At 26.8% G+C, this 22,323-nt stretch overlaps 1 protein-coding gene across 2 annotated transcripts; it reads right to left on the reverse strand.

Annotated features, from left to right (window-relative positions):
* Nucleotides 1-2,905: 2,905 nt before the first annotated feature.
* On the reverse strand, nucleotides 2,906-22,224 carry AANAT1 (arylalkylamine N-acetyltransferase-like). 2 transcript variants are annotated; one of them, XM_008183995.3, is made up of 4 exons: nucleotides 22,156-22,224; nucleotides 4,493-4,715; nucleotides 3,949-4,231; nucleotides 2,906-3,579 (listed from the first exon to the last, which is right to left on the reverse strand). In XM_008183995.3, exons 2-4 carry the CDS (start codon nucleotides 4,683-4,685, stop codon nucleotides 3,381-3,383), a joined length of 675 nt encoding a protein of 224 aa, XP_008182217.1. In that variant the 5' UTR covers nucleotides 4,686-4,715; nucleotides 22,156-22,224; the 3' UTR covers nucleotides 2,906-3,380. The 2 variants fall into 2 exon arrangements, with proteins under 2 accessions (XP_008182217.1, NP_001155479.1); NM_001162007.2 differs by lacking the exon at nucleotides 22,156-22,224 and adding an exon at nucleotides 5,545-5,703 and having other exon boundaries at nucleotides 2,908-3,579.
* Between the last annotated feature and the right edge of the window lie 99 nt (nucleotides 22,225-22,323).

Below are 22,323 nucleotides of genomic sequence, written 5' to 3' on the forward strand. Positions count from 1 at the left end.
ACGATATTGCCGAATACATATTGGCTTTATAATACGCGACCATGATTTAAATTGAACGATCAATAGTGTTAATATTTTTTTTTTTTTCTAAATAGTTTTCTAAATAGTATAATTTTGAATAATACTATAATTTTTATCTTATTTAACCAAAGGATCAAATTTCATACATTTAACAGTATGATTAGGTTACTAACGACTAACGTCATTATATTTATTATTCGTTTTATATATTAACCGTTTAAAATAAGTACTTTGTGTATTGATTATTTACGTTCGTTAATTACTTTTAATTAGTTAACAAATTGACACTCAAACTGCACCAAAGTATCCTGATATGCGTGTTTCAGCTATTGAAGCAAGACTGCGAGGGTAGCAGGGATTCATTATTATGTTGACTTTGATATATTCCAAAATTAACTTACTGGTGACTGACATGAGAATTAAATTAAATTAAATTAAAAAAAAATAAAGTTGTGATATTTTACTGTCATCGATCAGCAGGAAAATATCTTAAGGTATTCTTATTTCTTTGAAGTTGAGACACGCTAAGTTGAGTCACGCCTATGAGTCCTGACTTACTACCAAATAATAGGCGGTCTTCGGATTTTATTTTTGAAAGTGCTTTAGGCTCATACAAATTTAAGACATCTAAAACATAATACAGCAAAAACGCCGTAAGTCCCAAAAAAAATAAAAATGAGATAAAAACAAATAAATTATTGTAAAATTTAGCTTGTGTGGATGAATATGCCATATGTCTGAAATATTACTCCAAAAGTATAATACAAGCAATAATCAATTAACTAAAACGCGTAAATCGTAGAAACAAATCGTGGTTACTAGGTAAAAACCCCGCAAATACACTATACTAAGCAGTAAGCACTAACGCCATAAGTATATTGTTGAAGATACGGCATTTTATCTTAGTACATATACAATAAATTATAATTGACGGAATTTTGGCTTAGTATCACGGACCAGTTTACGTATTGCAAAAAAAACATTCCAGCATGCTAATTATAAAAATTATGTATAAAGTTTTTTTTATTTATTTATAAATTGACTTAAAAATAATATTTTTGTTTTGTGAATTCATTAATATTAAAATATACAAATAATTTTATCATATTACAAATTGTTACTTACGAGTTACGGCATTCTTGTTTTTGAATAAAGTATATCTAAAGTTTATACCAATACTAAGATACAACGTGAAAAGTAAAATGTCTTGTTAAAAATTAATTTAATCATATTTATTATTGTTTTATTGCATCCATTGGGTAAAATTACGTAGGGAAACAGATATCATATTTAAATAATTAGAATGTACAAGGTGTTATGATTTTTTGAAAATACAAAACACAAAAACGCATTTTTCTCAAAATCGTTCTCCAGTGACCTAGGTACGGCGTTTTCACTTATGACGGCAGAGTAGTTACATATTACATTCAATCCAAAACTTAATATAAAATAAATGTTACCAGTGGCGTGTGTACGTTTTTTTTAATGGGAGGGGGGGGGGAACTTGAAAATTAATTACAATTTTTTTTTTTTTGTCCAGTCTAATAGTTTTAAACGTTTAATTGAGGTGTCTTGAAATGTTTCTGCTCTGATCATAAACGTTGATGCCCGATGGATGTTTTTAAAAGCAAATTGGATCTAGATGATACTTTTAGGAGGTCAAAATTGAAAATTCTCAGTACTTTTTTAAAATAATTGGAGAAAAAAATTAAAATATGTAAAATTGTTTGGTAACCTTGGTTAGATACTTAGACCGCCTCCACTTGGATTTTATTTGATTAATTTAAGTTTTTTTTTATCTATAAATGTCTAAATAGGTAAGTTTTTATTATAACTAAAATATTAATGATACATAGGCATGGTTTTTTTTTATAAGTATTTAAAGTTCAAATGTTGACAGAACCACAGTTAATTTGTAGTTCAAAACTTATAAAATATTAAATTTGTATAGCTATAAGGCTAGACAATTTAATACAAGGTATTTCATACATGTAGCTCATACTTTTAGCAAAAAATACTGATCATTTTAGGAAAATTGGTATGCAATTGGTATACAATTTCATATACGTTCTGGTAAGACATATATGAAATATATATGTCTTGCTTACATTTGGTGACAGTTGAAACTTCATAAATATATTTTTTAAAGTAATAATAATACGGGTGATGAGGCGGACTTCAGTCCGTTAGAACCCCCCCCCCCCCCTCACCATTGCGAACGCCGCTAAATGTTACTTATACTTACGTCCTATGACCGATAGTACCAAGGACAACCTTTTAATCATGATATAATAATAAAAAAAATTTCAATTTTTAAATCTTCAGTGACGGAAATGTACAAACATTGCTAAAATGTTAGGTACTGATGTCTGATAGATTCTTCGAAATGGTTGATAACTTTTTTGTCTACCCGCAAATAATAGAAATGATCAAATAAAAAATTATCTGAATAATCATAGATTATACTCTATATTAATGTAGCATATATTATAGCTCATTATAAATAATTAATTTTTTTGAAGTTGTGATGTAACCGGACAGATGACAGCAATGACACCTCGGGTGTATTAGAATTTTACAACTCAGTTTTTCAGGAGCAGGAGTTAGGTTGATCGTATATTATTATTAACATATATAATATATATATATGCCTATATGTTTAATTATAATTAAATCGGGAATCGATACGTAAATCTTTGATGTTAAGTTTGTTGAAATTGAGTCAGTAGTATATTTTGTACCTATACATTTAAACTTCTTTTATTCTATCGTTTTTTTTTTAATAATAGTAATAATAATAATTATAATAATATTATTATTGTGTATACACATTTATATTATAGTTAATAGGTACTATGTATTAAAAAAATTATAACATTTTCAATATTTATTTAATAGGTATGTGTATTATAATTTGAATATTTCTTTTATTAAATACACAATATCATAATACATGTAACAAAAAAAAATAATATATAATTATAATAATAATTCGCTCAGTATTATTTTTATGAAACATAGAAATATATCAATTTTAAAGATATAATCATATTATACATTTCAAACAAGAAATTCATAATAATGTAACTGCTAGTAGACCAAAGCAAAATCAATAAAATATCTTTTATATAAATCAACAATTATAAATAAAGTACAATAACATGATAAATATATATATATAGATATACTCGTAGTTTATAATTTTGATTTTTTGTTGAACTTTATAGTCTGGTACATTATAAAAAATTCATAAATTATATACAAAAAAATACGTTACTGTTAACGACTAATGATTATTATTGTTATTGTAAAGGAGGTGGGCGAACTGTGTAGAGGTTCAAATCGAATTGAAGGTATTATTACAAAGGCAACACATACACTTTGGCACCTCTGTGTGGAGATTGTGTTTTGAACACCATCTCACCATGTTCGTTTACATAATCGTTATAGGCCAGCGAATAAATGCATTGAAAACCAAGTCTTTCGACTGCCTTGGCAGAATAATGACTGGTGCACTCTACGTAAATCATTTGACAACCCATTTCCAGTGCATATTCTCTAAAAATTAAAATTTCACTTTAATATTGTTTGTAATTGCATACAGTAAAATAAATATTTGCTACAATATAAATCTAAATACATTTTAATTATTACTCTAAACCTTGTATATAAACGCGTATATTAAATTTTATATTTTCTAATGAAATTTCTCTTCAATGGGCCACAGATGGGCAGTGTAATTTTAAATTTAATACATAATACGTATATGATTTTTAATTGGTAATAAATAATAACTAATAAACAATATTGACCACTTATTAAATATTAAAATTGAAACTAGGTTGGTTTAGGAAGAACCCTATAGTACCGAATGGATATTAATCAAATATTCGATTTGCGTATTAATATGAGTTTTTTTTTGCGTACTTTGTTTTATCGACGAGCGCCTTGCATACTCCTTGGCCTCTATAAGCTTCATTCACTGTAACAATTTTTATTTCCAATATACGATTTACATTTTTATATTGGGTAAACACGTCTGCTTCTCGTTTAATTTTTTCCAAGAGAACCACGATGTCCTTAAACTTCAAATTGTCATTACATGTTTCACCGTCCTCGTCGTCTTCTTCTACGTCGTCTCTATGCATTATGTTGTTCAAAATTACGCCCATTATGTCACCAGTTTGAGATACCGCCATAAATGTCATTCCTAAGTATAAATTAATTTATATTTATACAACGTTACATATTATAAAGAAACACGTGTTACTAAATTTTACGATTATGTTTGATAAATAATAATTATTAGTTTCTGGTATATATTTTAAACATTGCATATTATTATCTTTTATAATTATCTTGTTATTTTATTTTAAATATTCCTCTTATTTTACGAACTTAAGTTCCAATACAAAGTCTACAACAACTTATAAATTATTCAATCGGACCAAAGTATTTATAATTTAAATACCATATTGTAAATAGCTAATGCAGTAATTTTCAAGTTTTGCTGCCGAATCTGTTTCTTCCAACAACTGTATCGCTACGTTCAATGGTTCATCGCGGAAAAAGAATTTTCTTAGGAAAGCAGCAACAGTATGCTTGTCTTTGGCAGTGGTGGGTACTATGCTGTAACTGAATTTTGCTTGGTTTGTTTCGTCCATGTTGTTGCTGTAATAGATCTTTTTCTGGAACTAAAATAAAAATATATTAATTTATAAACAGAACGAATTTCAGTAAAACATGTTTCTTAATTATTTCTTTGCTGCGCTGTTGCGTTTATGGTAGGTAAGTGTCGTATTTATTCTTAAACAACTGAATACAATATTATGTTTAATGTGTTCATATTACAATGGAATATAAGGATGATAGGTTTTTGTTTAAACAATTCTGGAAAAATGCTCTTCTTAAATTGTTGTAATGATTTATATAGTCAAGCATCGGACTCATGGGCGTTGGGCTAATTATTTAAAATTTAAGATATATGATAAACATTTAAAGTCTATATAGTTTTAATAAAGAAATATTAATACAATAATGATCAAAAATTATATTTAGTATAATGTATGCGATAAAAGGTTTAAACAAAAATAAAATAAAAAGTTTAAGAAGTTAGTGGTTTGATACAATAAAAAAAATCGTTTTGTAAAGTTGCAAGTATAATATTTTCAACCTTGTTATTGGTTAAATACTAATAACTTTTTTAATTTAATGTATGTATTAAAACTGTTTCTCTATTCAGTGTTTGTGCATTCTGTCAGTAAAAATTATAAAATATAATTTTTCATAAACTTTTTCAAAAGCTTTTTAATAATCAATCCTACATAATAATTATTCAAACATTTATACAACATATAGAATTACATATGTTTTAGTTTAAGAACACACAGTTTAAAGGGATAAGTTAGAACATTTTAAAATCCTCAAAAAACCTACACATATTATTATCCTGGTTATAAATACAATTGTATAAAAATTCAAATATAAATAATTATTAATTAAAATTAATAAAACATTGTATACCAGTTGATGAGACGAAAGTTTGACGGCGAAGCCATTATCAATTTTGATAGAAGTTGCCATTTTTTTGCAAATAATCGACAAACGGCTTACAGCGGACAAAGAATAACAATTAAAATTATGGAATACAACAACAATTGAACTCTAACGACGAATCACTGTGCTTGGTTTTACATTCTCCATTCTTTATATACTCAGACAAATCAAAGAAAACTGAACACGCCCAATATCCTAATCCACAAGAGCAAAATCCCGTTCTGAATGAATATAAAATAATCATAATTTAGTGCCCTTCAACCACTATACGCATCGTTAAAGCGATGTATTGGTAGATACGACGTTTACTTTCAACGTGAATGTGCAGAAAATGAAATATAAATCTTTGTTTTGCAGACATTTTGAAAAGGAACTGTTTTCCGAACAATATAAATTTACAACTCGGAAGTCTTAAAATAAAATTCACTATTATGTGTCACGCATTTAATATAGGTATCTATATATATTATCTTGAATTATACTACATATACACTGATTCTGTTACTAGTAAATTATAATCGTGGACTTGAGAGTTATTTCGGAATAATATTATCCGGCTATGTGTCAATGTATAAAAATGTAGGTAAATATTATATATTTAAAGGTCAGCACATAAAAATTATGTGACACTTAATGTTACGTTAAAATAAATAGTGACTTATACATCCATATGTATTATATTCAATTATAAACAGGAAAATACTTAAATCAATGCAGGTGCATGTGCATTACTCGCACCGTTCAGTGTCAGATAAAATTATTCCAATAAATTATAAGTACATTTACATTAATTTATATTTTATTCAACCAGTTAGTTATGTTAAGACTACTAAAAAAACTAATTATTGGTTCTAATGATATCGCAATATAAATAGATACAATTAGTGTATGTTACAATCAAATTAGCTCCTCAAAAGTAATTCTAGCTCTCTCAATTACTGCAAAATCGAATTAATTTCCACTAAAATATATTATATTCATCATTTTTATACAATCAATGGCGCTATTAACATTTAAGCCTTAATAGCTAATAAGTGATAAATTTTACCAAATATATAAACATCATATTATTATTCACTTATACTAATATTTAATGATAATACTCACATAACAATAAACCAATAAAAATAACTATTGCATTTATTAACTACCTATATTTTATAAACGATTATTTAATTATAAGCTGTAAACTTAAATACTGTCTTAATAAACTAATATTATACTATTTAGAATTTATTCTACATTACTATAATAGTCGTACATTTATACATTATTATATGGAATAAAAATATTTAAATTAAAAACTATAGTAAATGACATTGTATACTGTATAGTGTTATATTTTGGTGGCTGATTTTTTTTCTTGTAGGCCAATTCATATCATACCTACTATAACTAGGTTCACAAATTGTATGTAGCTATATAAAATAAACTAAAACATACATGTGTATACTATACATAATTATTTTTGTGGAAATTTCTTTGTTTTCCTTGCAATTAAGTGGTTTAAAAAAAAAAAAAAAAACAAAGAATGTAAATAGTAATAAAATATAGATACTATGGTAACAAAGTAATGATACAAATATAATTTTAAAATCACATAAAATGTTTGTTAATTTATATTAAGCAACTGGGTCATAATGAATTTAATAAACGAGATTATGACCCGGTGAGATACATATCCAAGAGATCTTTTTTAAAACTAGTTTGAGTTAAATTAGCCGAAGGATGAAAAAAAAATAATAAGATTGTTAAAGATTCTTTTTAGAAAATAAGATAATTTAAAGTAACTATAATATTTAAAAATATTATTTTATAAAATTAATATTTGGCTATATATTTTCATCATAATCAAACTATAAGAAAACAGGTAAACGTTATTTTTTTAATTTGATTGTAAGTAGGTAATTATTTATAAACAGTGAACCGATAACTTTGATTTTAACTTATAAACTTAATAAAAAATTGTAGGAGCGAAGGCCAACCAATATCGCAAAATCATACTTACATATACAACCATAATGGTATTGCCCTATTGCGAGTATTAGTTATCACGACAATGTAAGTCACGATGAAAACCATAGTCAATAGGTAAATAATAGGTTTTCCATACATAATAACGTGCCAGTTGGTGCAAATAGCCCTAAAATATTGGGCTATAGCCGCATAGCGTTCATTTTATTTTATTAGTTTTCCTTTTTTTTTTTTGGGGGGGGGGGGAGGGCTAAGGACATAACCTTCACTTGACATTATTAATTACAATAGGACAACTTACAAAGTGTTACAAATAAAACAATTAGTAACATAAATATTACTGAAATGCTATTTGGAAATTTATCCATAAAAAATTTAAAAAACAATTAGGTAGCTTAGTGTTTACTCTTGTATATTTTAAACAGAAATGATACCTAATTAGTAATTAAACTTATTTAATGTTTGCTCAAATTTGCATTTTAAATAGGGGCTCACACATGTTGGCTCAAGAAAAATTAATATTTTATTGTTTATATAGTTAAATACAGGGTATCCCGTGAGGATATATCCATTAGGTAGCCATAGAGTTATACTCGCCGCCCGTTTTTTGCCGTTTTACCTATAAACTAAAAATATTATTAAAAATCATGAAATAAATGAGAAAATTAATAAATGAAAAGTCAACATTTTCAGAAAAATAAACTCTATAAATTATCTTCAATTGTTTCTAACATAAAAAAAAAATCTTCTTCTTTTTTACCAAAAAATTAAATTAAATTAAAAAAGGTTGGCAAGAGGATGTCGCTCTGCTGTTACAAGTGGGTCACTGTATAATGGATGGTATTAAATTTGACTTCAATGATAGAATATCATTGTATAAGAAAAACGATTCTGAGCGGAGACTGAATCTAGGTATACCTAAGATATATTATACTTATATCTATTGTATTAAAAAAAAAAATTGACCTATAATAGGTACCTATAATAAATTCCAAATTAATCATATCACAATATCCATTAGGTACTTCAGTACATCAGCAACAAACCGTGATACTATTATAAATATATAATAGTATACTTTAGAAGTTTCAAATACCCACGAATAATATTATACAATCACAACAAAATAACTAAAATAGTTATTCTAGGTTTTTTTATATGTAATTTCGTCCAAATTTGAACTTAAAATGAGTATAAAAATAAACTGTGCTTATGTATTTTTTAGATTCTTTGGTAACAGAATTTACTACTTACGTGGAATCTTGTTTTAAATTTTCCATCCTAAGAAATAAAAGTTGAAAATTTTATGAATTTGTATCTACAAAATAATTATTCAATTTTAAATTTGATAAATTTTGTCAAATTTTCAACTTCAAATGCTTATAAAAAATAATTGTGCCTATGTATTTTTAATATTTTTCAACTGCTATTGTAACAATGTATCAGGAGTCTTGTATTAATTTTTTACACTTTTTGGCCCAATAGATAAAACTTAGATTTAAAAAGAAAAATTTTTACGAATTCTTAACACAAAATAATTTGCTAATATTCGTGATTTTTACATAATATTTTGTAAATTTTTGAACTTAAAATGCTAATAAAAAAAAACTGTGACTAAGGATTTTTAATATTTTTCAAATATCATTGTAAGAATATAGTACGAGCCTTGTATTAAATTTTCAAGTATTTTTACTCAACAAATAAAGTTTTATTGACATTCATAGAAAAAAAAAACTAAAAAAATTGGAAACTGAAAATGTCCCTAAACAGTTCAAAACTAATCAAAATATTTTGAAAATTTTATTGTGTATAGAAAATAGAAATATAAACAACCAGTGAAAATGTCATGTATCTACGGTTATTTGTTTTAAAGTTACACCAAAAACCAAAATCGATTTTCTCGAAAACAGCTTTTGCGTAAAAATTCCCGTTTTTCCTTAATTTTTCTTTTGTTTTTCACGGCGCTTTTGAAAACTATTGATCACAAAAAAAAAAATAAATAAATAAAAATAAAAAAACACACATCATTGTAAAATCAATACATTCATCGTTCCACTCAGAATCTAAAATTAAATATATGTGTACCTTTTCTTTGTGAGTCTAATAAAAAAAAAAATAGATTTATGATATAATATTTACTATCTCAGGAGATATCACAGTTATCACACTGGGCAAATCCTCGCGGGACACTCTGTATATAGGGTTGTCATTAGTTATAGATAATAAAATAGTTATTACGATTGCGCATAATATTTTAGGTCTGTGTTTTATATTTGATCAAAACCACCCCAGTTAATAAGTTCAGTAGCTTACATTTAACAGAGTTTGAGACGGAGTAAGTCCATGGGAATTATTTAATTTGTCACGGGCGACGCCGTGCAGGATTGGTTAGTATACCTATTATAATAATATAATAACTAATAAATAACATGAATAAAAAACAATTTCTTTGCTAAAAACATTATTTTATTTATGGCATTTTTTTAAGTATAACTTTAGTTTTATATATAGGTATATATTAGCTGTATAATCCACATTTTACCCGTTAAGAAATGAAAATATATTAAATACACGGCTCTATATCAATGTATTTCGGTTTTAGTGTACTTCAGTTCACGGGCAAATCAGTATCTATCGGTTTACCGCCCAGCTTTGTTAACTAAATCGCCTGTGGCAGATTGGATGTAGTACTTGTTATATTTTCGAACGTGGTTTAAATAATTTAATCTCTTAACTTTTTTGATAGACACAGTACAATCTCAGAAACATTTTTAGAAACCGGTTAGCGGTTTTTGACTCTATAAGCTACACACATAAGGAGGACATTGCCTTTTATCGTATCATTGAAGAACAATCAATAAATACCGTACTTAAATAATTTAGTTAAGTAATACCCCATAGCAAAGCATGGTTGGCTAGTCTATACCAATTTTTTTTTGTTTCCGTAACCAATGGCAACTCTATCTATATATATAAATAAAAACATTTTCATGAGCCTATAAACGCATCAGGGTGAGCCACCGCATACCGATTATATATATATTAATATATTATAAATAACCTATAGGGGTTGAAAACAGAAGCTATAACACCCACTGAGTCTCAATGAATCTATTTATAAAACTTTTTTTGAAATCGTTTCAGTAACTTCTCAAAATAGCCATTAGTAAAAACTCATATCACATGTATTTGTAGGTATAAGGATATACAAATAATACCATGAATAGATTTTTAATTTAAAAACCATCAATTATGTGCTTATTATTTATCTTTCATGCTAAATCATTTTCAATATTTACAATAGAAAGGTCATCGAATCTAATTTTAACTATTGTAGATCGCATCCATGTTTTATTCCGCGCATAACAGAAAAAGAGCGCTAACATTATCTGTTGTATTGAGACCACCTGTAGAAGTTCTAAATATTGTGTAGGTAGACATTCGCGGCAATCTGAGTTTTCAAATCCTCCGAGTAAATGTCATATTTTCCGGTATTGTTAAAGTAAAATAGTTTTAATTTCAACCGGTGTTTAAAAAAATTTGAAATTAGAAATTTTTTTTTGCTTGGTCAAAAAGTTTGAACATTAAATAGAAAGTTCCTCATAAGGTATCATATTATGGTACCAATTAATAAATATCGAAAATTATTTGCAGTTCAATATTTATAAAATGTTAAATTACTATGGCTAAGAATTGAATATTTAAAACACGGTAACATAGATAGACAGGTAGTTTATACTGTAACCAAGTATCTAAAAATATACACATAGGTTTTAATAGATATGTATTATATATATATTAATTTCAAATTTTGAGAAAATTAGATATTTAGACGAAGAACATCAATTTTAGTTGTTTTGTTATAATTTAAAAATATTTACATGGATACTTGACATTTTTAAATTACCTATTTCATTACATTTTATAAATACAATGTAAAAATTAAAAATAAAAAATAAATAATAAAAAAACATATTTTCAGATGAAATATTTACTGTATCTGTATTATTATTTCCTAATAGTTAAATAAATTACTATTATAATAGCAATAGAATAGTAATAGTAACATATACTATTATACTTAGTAATATAGTCTTTGGTTCAGAACTCTTTTCGTATACAATGATTTTATATCATTGGATTCAAATTGAATACCCATCAATTACAGTGACTCACTCGACACCTACTGTATACCTACATTAGATAAGTAGGTACCCGCCTACCCTACTTTTTTGAAATGCATTTTAATTTAAAAGTTAATAAAAGTACATTTTACAATAATGACAATTATAAGGTATTTAGGGTATTTAGGCATCTAGGCACTTATATTTGTGATGGCCAGGGGGGATAAGCCCTATAACTTTTTTGAGGTTCCCCCACCCCGGATATCCACCTATAGCCTATAATGTACCTTAAAAACCAGGAAGCTAACTTGTGTATAGCGTATACTTCTACATTCAAGTTTTAAAATCGAACAAAGGATACGATTACATAAAACCGTAACGACCAATTTCGAGTGACAATTCAAGGACCGTTGGCTGTTGACGCCGGAAATAATTTATTAGAAGATCGATCAGTAAGTTCAACCAAAAAGACTAGACATACGACAAATAAAATCAGAGATAAGTGAAAGGAAATACTCACCTCGCTTTGCCCACCTTATAGCATAGGTCAGTTTTAAATTTTTATTGATATTTTATTATTGTATTGGTATAGTATAGGTACATTCAGTTCCTTTAGGAACAATAAGAATATATGGCAATAGAAAAAATAGATAGGTACATGATTATTTGATGAGATGAGTCACCCAGTGGTAACACTACCCTTACTTGATGAGTGTTGAATAATTATTTTTTTATTTGAAAATTATATGATAAGTTATAGTTTTTCTGATTTATATTACTGTTTTGAGAGGAATTTGGTTGAAAATTCGAAAAGAAGTCAGTATTAATTAGAAAGAGTATTACTTCTAGAAAATGTTATCATAAAATAAATTTGGTAAAAATGTCAAGTATTTATGATTTACCGGTTTTGCGTAAATTTATTTTTTTGTTTAACTAAATCCATTTGGCTACCAGAGTCTAAAACCCCCTTCTAAGTTGAAGATAAAGCATTTTTTACACTAGTAAATGGGCCAGACTCAAAATAAAAATGTAGAAAAAAACAACTAACTTTGGGAACCTCTGAATAGGCACTTTATAGTGACTATAGGTAGGTAAACTTTTAACCATATGAATTTTTTCGGTCACCTAGCCGCAGTTTAATATTACTGCTTACAAAGCCATACTCAGAACAAATTTTTTTTCGGGGGGGGGGGGATAATTACGTAGGCTGTAATTCTAAATGGTGTTAAATTTCTAAGTTTGCGTAATCCTAGAAAATTTCAGGGGGGAGGATTATTCCCTTAAAACCATCCCTTGAGTACTTGGGTGAATACTGTAATTCATCTGAAATGTATGACGCTACTGACGTTAAACCGAGTACCTCGTTTATAACAAGATATGACGAGTGCAGAAAGAGAGTTTTGTTGTAAAAAAACTTAAAAGCGTGAGATAGACAGTTATTATGGTCCATCCTAATAAAAAGAGTGTATAATTTGGTGAAAATATGAGATTATAGTAGGAATAAAAGATAGAGTTGAATAATCATTAAAAAGGGAACGATAATTATTGTACTAAGTGTATTTGCAGCTCTCATAATATAAAACTTTTATTTGTTATTTTTAAGTGGGTTTTAAAAACATATAATTATGTATGCTCTCTATTTTATACATACAAATATAGAATATTAGAATTGTTGCAAAAACCTGACCTAATCTAACCTAAAACTAATTTATACCTACTAATTAAATGTTATTTTGTCATATTAATATTATAATTATATGTATATGATTATAGATTTTTTTACAAAAGTTTCCTTAAACATAAGGAAAATCCATCGAAATATTGCGAAAAAATTGTGAAATATCATTTCTTTTAAATTATAACATACCGGCTGCATAAAATTTCGGAAAACTTGACTATATTACAAAGTTACCTATTTGTAAGTACTACGTTTCAACTATAAGATAACCGGGTAGAAAATCTTGGCTTTGTATTAACTTTGATACAGATTACAGATATAATATATTGTGATATTAAGTAATAAGATATTAAGTATAATAAATTCACTTAAAATTTTAGCACTTTTAAGAACGTCTATTATACTCACATATGTTTAATATGTAGATATAAACTCTGGGTAATAATATATGTATAGTAAACCGGGTTTAGGTGTACTGCAGATATATTATATTACATTATATGTATTCTGTATAAAATGCGATGATTTATAATTATTATACTTTCAAATTTTAAAACACCAGTCCCGACGACTGGCCAAGAGTTTTATTATTTTATAAAATTTAAATAATTATTAGGGCGTAACTATACCATACGGCGTATAGACAAGTTTAAAAATAAAAAATAAAGTTATATACAACAATATGTGTGTATATATATATTAATTAGTTCCCGATTTATTATTAATCTCGTCCTCGAAAACGGCGTATCAGAGTGTCTGACCAAACCTAACAGACGCGGCGCCGCTAAGGTCATCACGTGTATATTTTGGCAGTGATTGAGTCGCCCAACCACCATTAACGTCGATTCTGGTCGGGTGGGTATCTACGTGGTGCGAGGGTATACGCTCTTCTCACACAATATATACCTTCCAGATAATATTATTATGAACGCTGTGGGTAGGTATTGTTATTGAACGTGAAAAATTAATAAATTAATATTATGCACGCCGCTCCGTATACATCGCGAGGCGAAGCGGTTGCACCGAGATTTATTGTAATGCGTTATAATATATAATATTATTATAATATCCTCTCCCGTTAGCGCCGTCGAGGCGAACTTCCTACCGAGCCCGTTCGACCAACGAGAACTTTGCGAGCGCGTGACCGGCACGACCGTATAGGTCCAAGTCTTATACGTTGTAACTTGGTACATTGTATTGCGATAGGCAACGCGATAAAGCGAAAATTCCAGAGCGAAAGATATACCTATAAATTATGATACATTGTGTTTCTACCGCTCGTGGCGATAGTTGGCACTGAACCGTTCCAATACAATTTTAACGTAACGTTTGTAAATCATGTATATTTCAAGGTCATAAGGATATATCGACACGGGTAAGTGCTATGCGTATTTTCTCTGAAAACTTCGTACGTACACTTATTTTTTGCATTATTTCAAAGGGTCAACTGACAAGGGATTCGAGACCTATATGATGTACAAATTCAAATGCCACTCGCCGTGTCCCGGAGTATTTAATTTGTTGTATAACTCGTATCCCGTAATCCGATTTTTAAACTATTTAATTTTTTTTTTTTTTTTGTATGTGAATATAGCAACACTGTTAGCGCGTAAATGACTACAGTTTATCGTGATTATTAATTTTCTTTGAAACTTAAAAACGCATAACTCAGCTAATACTTAATTTTCGATGGAAATTAATAGTTTAAATTCTAATTTATTTTAGGCAAGACGTACAAAATTTGACAGTTCAACATTTTATATTAAAAAAAAAAAATTGGTATCTGATACATTATAAATAGTTTGAGAAACTCAAGAAAGTCTCTATGCTGTATATTAGGTTTTTACTAAAACGGTATCTCGTTATTGTGTAGTTAGTGATAAAATTTGTACACGAAAAAAAATTCCTTAAATTTTCAAAGTAAAACAAAAAAAATGTACGAGACATTGCTTTACGTTAAAATTATTATTATTTCAATACCAGTAAAAAAACTTACAAAGAATCTTGTATTACATTAATTTCAATCTTTAGATGTTAAAATCAAAAAGTATGTATTTTTAACTATAAAAATAATTGCAATTTTTTAATGATTTTGGTGAATTTTGTAGAAAAATTGAAATATAAACGATTATAAAAATGGTAATTATTTTTTTTCGATATTTATTTAAATACGGTAAGAACGATTATGATTAAACTGCAAAATAACATGTTCAAGCTATTTACTCTTAAAGAAACATTTTATAATACTAATTATACATAGCTATAAATATCACAAAATGAACCTAAATATTTTAAAAGTTCTAAAATAAATATTTAGTTAAAATTCAAGTCTACCGTTTTTCATTTTTTTTCGAAATCTGGTGTTCTGTAAAAATTACCTTTTTTCCGTAATTTTAAATTCTGAACGGAGGGATGTATTGATTTGACAATGATGTAAGTATCAAGGTATTTTTGTTTTTCTATTTTATTGTTTTGTGTCCGTGTACGCGAAAAGTAGTCGAAATAATTCATACATTTTCAACTTTGGAGATAGTTTCCAGTAGCAAACTGGATGTAGATATTATTATATCCGTTAGTTTTCAAAAACATTGGAGAAAAAAATAAAAAAAGGGATTTTACGCAAAACGAGTTTTCTACAAAATTGATTTTTTTTATAGTGATTCAAAAACAAATAACTGTACTTAATTTTCACCAAATGTATTTATTAGTATTTTCTACGCCTACATTGTACAATTTTCAAAATATGTAGACTCTTTTTGAGTTATTTATAGACATTTTGAATGTCCAGTTTTTTTTAGTTTTTTTCTATAAATATCAATGAAAAAATGTTCTTTGGGTAAAAAGCTTGACAATTTAGTAATAGGTTCCTCATATATTGTTATAATGGAATTTAAAAAATGAAAGATAGGTACATTATATATAATGCATGATTTTTTTTATCAGCATTTTTAATTTTTTTTATTTTAAAAAGTATATTTACAATCTATACGAAACAAGGTATAATGAGTAAGTGTGGTGACATAAGAACATTAGACATAAAATAATATTAATAGGAAGGCTCCCAGCAGTGCCGCCTAACCAGAAATTTATCAAAATTTAAAGTTAATAATTTGAGAAAATTAAATATTTTTACAAATAATAACAATTTTAGTTATTTTGCTGTGGGAACCTAATTTAAAAAGTATGTAAGTATATAATTATATTTTATAGACACATGATATTTTCAAATTAATTCAACCTACTGTATTGTATTAATTCAACCTATCACACTATAATTGTGTAAATTATTAGGACGAATTCCTTAATTGTATCCAAGGTATAAAAGAGTAAAAGACTAATGTTCGTTTTACATAATATTGTATAACAAATGTGCACAGTAGATATTAATAAAATACTAAAAACGATTCAATTTAGATAATATTATTAACATGTTTTTTTCATTCAACTGCTCCCAGAAATTGGATTTCCATTTCCCCTTGCCCCTCATTACTCATTAGATCTTAAATATACGCCACTGTCACTGTACGAGTGTACGATAATATTTAACCCTTCCTCAATTCTATTTGGATTGACAGTCAACTGCATTATTGTAGGATGTGTCTTATTAACCAAGGTAGGATATTTACAAAATCCACTCCTATTGTTCATAGTCCAAGGTCGTTGTGGATGGCTGTTGTGATTGGAAGACTTGGAGTAAACATTAACCTGGAAACGCACATAGTACCGTCGTTTGTCTCCTATCACTTGCACAAACACATGCGACATGCATGTACATAATATAAACACGCAGGCCGTAGAACCCAAAACCTAACCAAACGTCCTTCGGAACGTCGGTCGGTCACTGCCACCGTCTGATCATTTTAATATAAACCAATATTTTTGTATAATGTAAATTACAATGCAACCGGAGAAATTAACAATAATTTGCATCTATTTTGTAACAGCAGATTACTATTTGAGGAGGCCACTATTGGCGAAAATATAATTATGTAGTAGGTAGTCTATTTTCGACCAATTCAATTTAACTGCCCAAAAATTCTAAAACGTCCGGAAAAAACTATTCAACATTTGAATTAATATTCCAGTATACATAAACATCATTAACAGTTCCACTTTCTCGGTTTCTATAATTAGACAACTAGAAAATACAAATAGTAATACTAATAATTTTAAACTTAACTCCACTACTATTACTACATCTAAAATTGAATAATAAATGGAATTTGAGTTTGGGAAGGTCTTACATAATATTATTAAACCATAACAATTACTCAGAACCAATTAAAATTTTCAAAATATGCATTAATAAACATAGCTTAGAAGGATTTACGTTAATAAACTATAATATGAGTATTCTATAATTGCAAATATAAGCATATAAAATATCATTATTTTAAGTACTAATATTAAGCCCTTTTCTCCTATTCCAACGTCCAACACAAGCTATATGCTTAAAGAAGGTCCATAACTCAATGAAACAAAAATATTTAATATACGTACTTAAATCGAATGCGTATCAATATTCAATATATCTTCAATTTCTAATAAAAACGAACAATTAAAAAATAAATGTACTTGGATTAACTGTCGAGTTTGGTACAAATTAGTTCTCTCTACCATTCTGTCATACAAACCATTGCAAACTATTACGTTTCAATTATTAATTGGTAATATTACACAGTTATTTTAATGATTACAAATTATATTTGATAACAAAAAATAATGATTATGATGAATAAGTATACAACTATACAAGTTTGAAGTGATACTGTATAATCTCTACAGGTAAATAAAATATATTTTATATGATTACAATTATTCAATGAATTACCTGTTTACATGTAGGTATAGGTAGTAACAAAATAATGATTGTTAATGCATCGAATATTTTTATTTTTATTTCGTATTGTCCACTTGGTCAAAGTTAATTATGAATAAATTCGTATACGAGTATTAAAATATATAGGTAAGTACCTACTGATTGTATAAATATTGCCTGAAACAAAAAATTACCTTAGTGGAGCAGAGAATTGAAAAAAAGGAAGGCAAACATGAATAATTATGTTTTAAAGTTCCCAATTATAGGGGATTTGTTGATTTTTATTGTATGGGTAGGTATATAAAACTAACACTTAGTTTATATATATTCATTATTTCTAGTAATTTTAAAATTAAAGAATATATTTTTATTAATTCAGTTGTTTTTTTGTTATATATATATATTTTCAAGTGTTAGTGTTCTGTACCATGATTATACTTAAGTATTATTGCGTAAGTATTAAAGTAATAACAAAGTGTTAAATTATATTATTTAAATTTAAAAAGGTAACATTTTAATATTTTACTTTAAATTGAATGACAGTAATACTAATCGTTTATTAACTATCAATAACATGAATAATTAATCAATAGTGAATAGTGATGTAACTAATGATATTATTTCTTAAAAATCATTTATTATAAACTTTAGGTAGGTATACGCAGTACGTCAATGCGGCCAATATTATTATGTCCAAACACGGCTAATAACCGGTATATATTTTTTACCACATTGATGGGTGCCCACATTTAAGTATCAGCCACTTTAGATCAATTTGAGCTTGTCTAGGCACCTAACAATACTAAAAAGTATAACAAAGCAAGTACATGTAAGAGAATAAAAGTTTTCAAATAAGTATAGCCAATTGCAGATATACTGATAAACAGACTCTTGATATCCTTATTAATTTTAAATAATATTTCACACATACTTATCTCGTTAATAAAGTAAAGTCATACTAATAAGTAATAAGAAATACCTATAAAGTATAATATTATGGTTGTTTGATATTTCTCTTCAAAAATGTATTTGTAGTCGACGCATATAATAGTAATATTATTAGAAAAAAAAACATGAAAATAATTTCACTCTAATTTCAAAATTAAAATTTAAAATCAACGAAAACTTATTCGTGAAGATGATAACCAATACTGCTGTCTGCTAGCGTTAATCGCGCTGATTATTAACTTATTCAAACGGATAGAGATGTTAAGTGAGTATTTTTTAGATAAAACATTGAAACCCAAGCACGTCTGAACTTTTAAATATAACAACCACCCAATAAGAGGAGTAGAGGACTATGAAATTAAGTCCGTTTTTTGTTCAATCTTGTCACCTTAACCATTAACCAATATATGGTTGATGCATAGTAAATTAATAAAATTTAGCAAAATGATATAATGTCAAGGCTATAAACTTGTATAATATGAAAAGTGAAAATAATATCATAATAGACAGTTGACACATACTAGAAATAAATATAATAACATAATTTTCGGCAAAATTTTTCGCATAAATAGCCATCACTATTGCGATAATTAATAACAGATTATAGTGATTAATATTTAATATTAAGTATTATTGACAATCAAGTTATTCTTGATTAATACCAAACGATCAGATGATTTTTTAATATCACTTCCATATTTTATTATATCCACGTACAATTATTATACTGCACTGCAACAATAAAAGGTACCTACTACGATTTCCATTCAAATATAAATTGTAACAGATACCTACTAGTTTTTTTCACATAATCATATTTAAATTAAATACAATTTATTCCATACATTATTTTTAAATTAAATTAAATTAATATTGATACATGATTCAAAATATATTTGTTAGGTTACGTACCTAATAAATCAACTTTTTAATTAATGACGACTTTTTATATTTGAACTAAATATGTTGAAACTTTTAACTTCCTATAAATTAATTTAACCAAATCCAGCCAAGATCCAGTCAATTATACATTCCCAGTTCTTTTTTAAGTAATTGGCAATAACAAACAAATATATCTTAAAGTGGAATCTTTACGCAGAACCAGTTTTTGGATCCAGTTAGACATTTTTTTTTTAAATTTAAGTTGGTAAAATTTTTTTCCCCGTAAGTTTTTCTAATAACATTTCAACAATTTTAAAATACGTGTAGACACAATTTTTTGTAGGTTGAAATTTAAATTTTGACGAAATTATAATCGTTTTTAGATGTATATATAGAGCTTATCACGGTTTTCGACTCTAAAGTTTTTAGTTATGTTGCTGTATTTAAAATTTTAGCTATTGTGTATATTACGATATTATTATTATTTTAATATACACAAAACATTTTTTTTAAATATTTTACTAATTTTAAGCTATTTATATCTTTTCTGAATTCTATTAAGCATTGACTAGAATAACAGAATGTTTTAAATTTTAAATTGGTAATAATTATTGTAAAAGTATAAGATTTATTTTTTACACTCCATACCTACCGATTTGTCATATTTGGTAAATATTATAGATATGTTTACAGACTATTAAAGTTTTACCTACCTATATAGCCTACTTAATGGATAAAGATTGCATTTTTAAAATATCATGTTTTTGTAAAAATATTAATGTATTTTTTAAATATAAATTTATGTTCCTCAACATGTTATCAATCATTGTTAATTATTAACAATGTTATATCATTTAGTTGAAATGTTACAAAAAATAACTTATACTAACATTCTATATAATTTTTTTTGATTACATACTTAGAAAAATATATGTACCTAAATAATCAATCTACTTGAGCATAAATTAGGTACATATAATATGTTAATAAAAAATGCAGAAAAATATAGTTATTAGTTATTATATAGTTATTAACCTATATAAAATGTAGATACTCGTCATAGTTAAGTTACATTTAATACATTGTGTTTAAAAGGTAACATTATATATTTATATGCCTCAAAAAATTTTTTTATTGGCTTTTTTACAAAAAATACCTATTGACCACCTGCTACACGAATGACCTACATTTTAATAATAGTTTTTTAGTTATTTATAATACAACTTCGATATTTTATTAAATGACAATTAATAATTGTAGGTATAATGTGTGAACTAACACGTTTATGCCCTCTAATAGTATTTACAAAAATTTTAACCTATAATTTTCTAAACATTTTGATCAATATATTATTGTTAAAAAAAAAATAAAGTAACATTAGCAGTGAAATGTAACTTATAGGAACTGTTCCGTGTATCGTTATGAACATTAATAAATATAAAAAATCGTATAATCGCATTTTTGCATACTTCAGTTGCATCACTACCACGTCTTTTTTTTGTCAAAAACTACTGTTTCTAATTCCAACGATACGTGTCGACAATTATCACGATTTTCATTCTGAAAAAATATTCGGATTGTCCGTAATATAAACAAGGGAACGATCGAGCCACATTTTTAATTTTTGTAAATTAAATTGCAATAAAAATTGTAAAAAATTCAGAATTCTCAATTTAAATATTTAATTAACTAAATATAATTTTAAAAATGTGCCTCGATCGATCCCTCGTACATGTTGTGGAAAAAAAGATTATTTTTTCAGAATGCAAATCGAGGTAATCGTTGCGACGTATTGTTGAAATAAAATTAGAATCGTATATGTTTGAGTGAAAAATATCGTTTTTTAATGATCACAATATTACATGCTGACATGGGCGTGCGAGTTCGTGGAGAGCGCTCCGTATCGCTACAATTGACCCGCGTGGACACCACACACACCAATAATCATTTACGACAAACACATAGATCTCGGGTGGCGACGACGAGATTATAAATTGCCTAAATGATTCTCCTTAAATCAATGCCACAGAGAGGCCCCTTATAGACATTACCTATACGTAATTTAAAAATCTTCTTTATCAATTACTTAAATTGTTAAGTTTTAAACTAATCACTAATGTATGTACATTTTAATACTGACAAAATTTACTTACGTTTAAGTAATTGAGTAAGGTAACAACAGCGTTGACAATTTATTACAATCGTTAACAAAGTACGCAACCGATATATTTTTTAAATAGCTGCTATAAAATATATAAAACAAATCGCTTCCCTTTATTGATTATCCATTTATCCATTGTTCTTTGTTCTTTTTTTATTAT

This window comes from Acyrthosiphon pisum, chromosome A1 (genome assembly GCF_005508785.2).
Source record: "Acyrthosiphon pisum isolate AL4f chromosome A1, pea_aphid_22Mar2018_4r6ur, whole genome shotgun sequence".
Lineage (NCBI taxonomy): Eukaryota > Metazoa > Arthropoda > Insecta > Hemiptera > Aphididae > Acyrthosiphon > Acyrthosiphon pisum.

Excerpts from the sequence above, each read along its gene's own strand:
- AANAT1 (NM_001162007.2), bottom strand. The coding sequence starts at position 5,604 with ATGGCAACTTCTATCAAAATTGATAATGGCTTCGCCGTCAAACTTTCG. Across the intron at positions 4,716-5,544 it reads AACTTTCGTCTCATCAACTG|TTCCAGAAAAAGATCTATTA; the intron begins GTATACAATGTT and ends TTTTTATTTTAG. Across the intron at positions 3,580-3,948 it reads GCGCTCGTCGATAAAACAAA|AGAATATGCACTGGAAATGG; the intron begins GTACGCAAAAAA and ends TTTAATTTTTAG.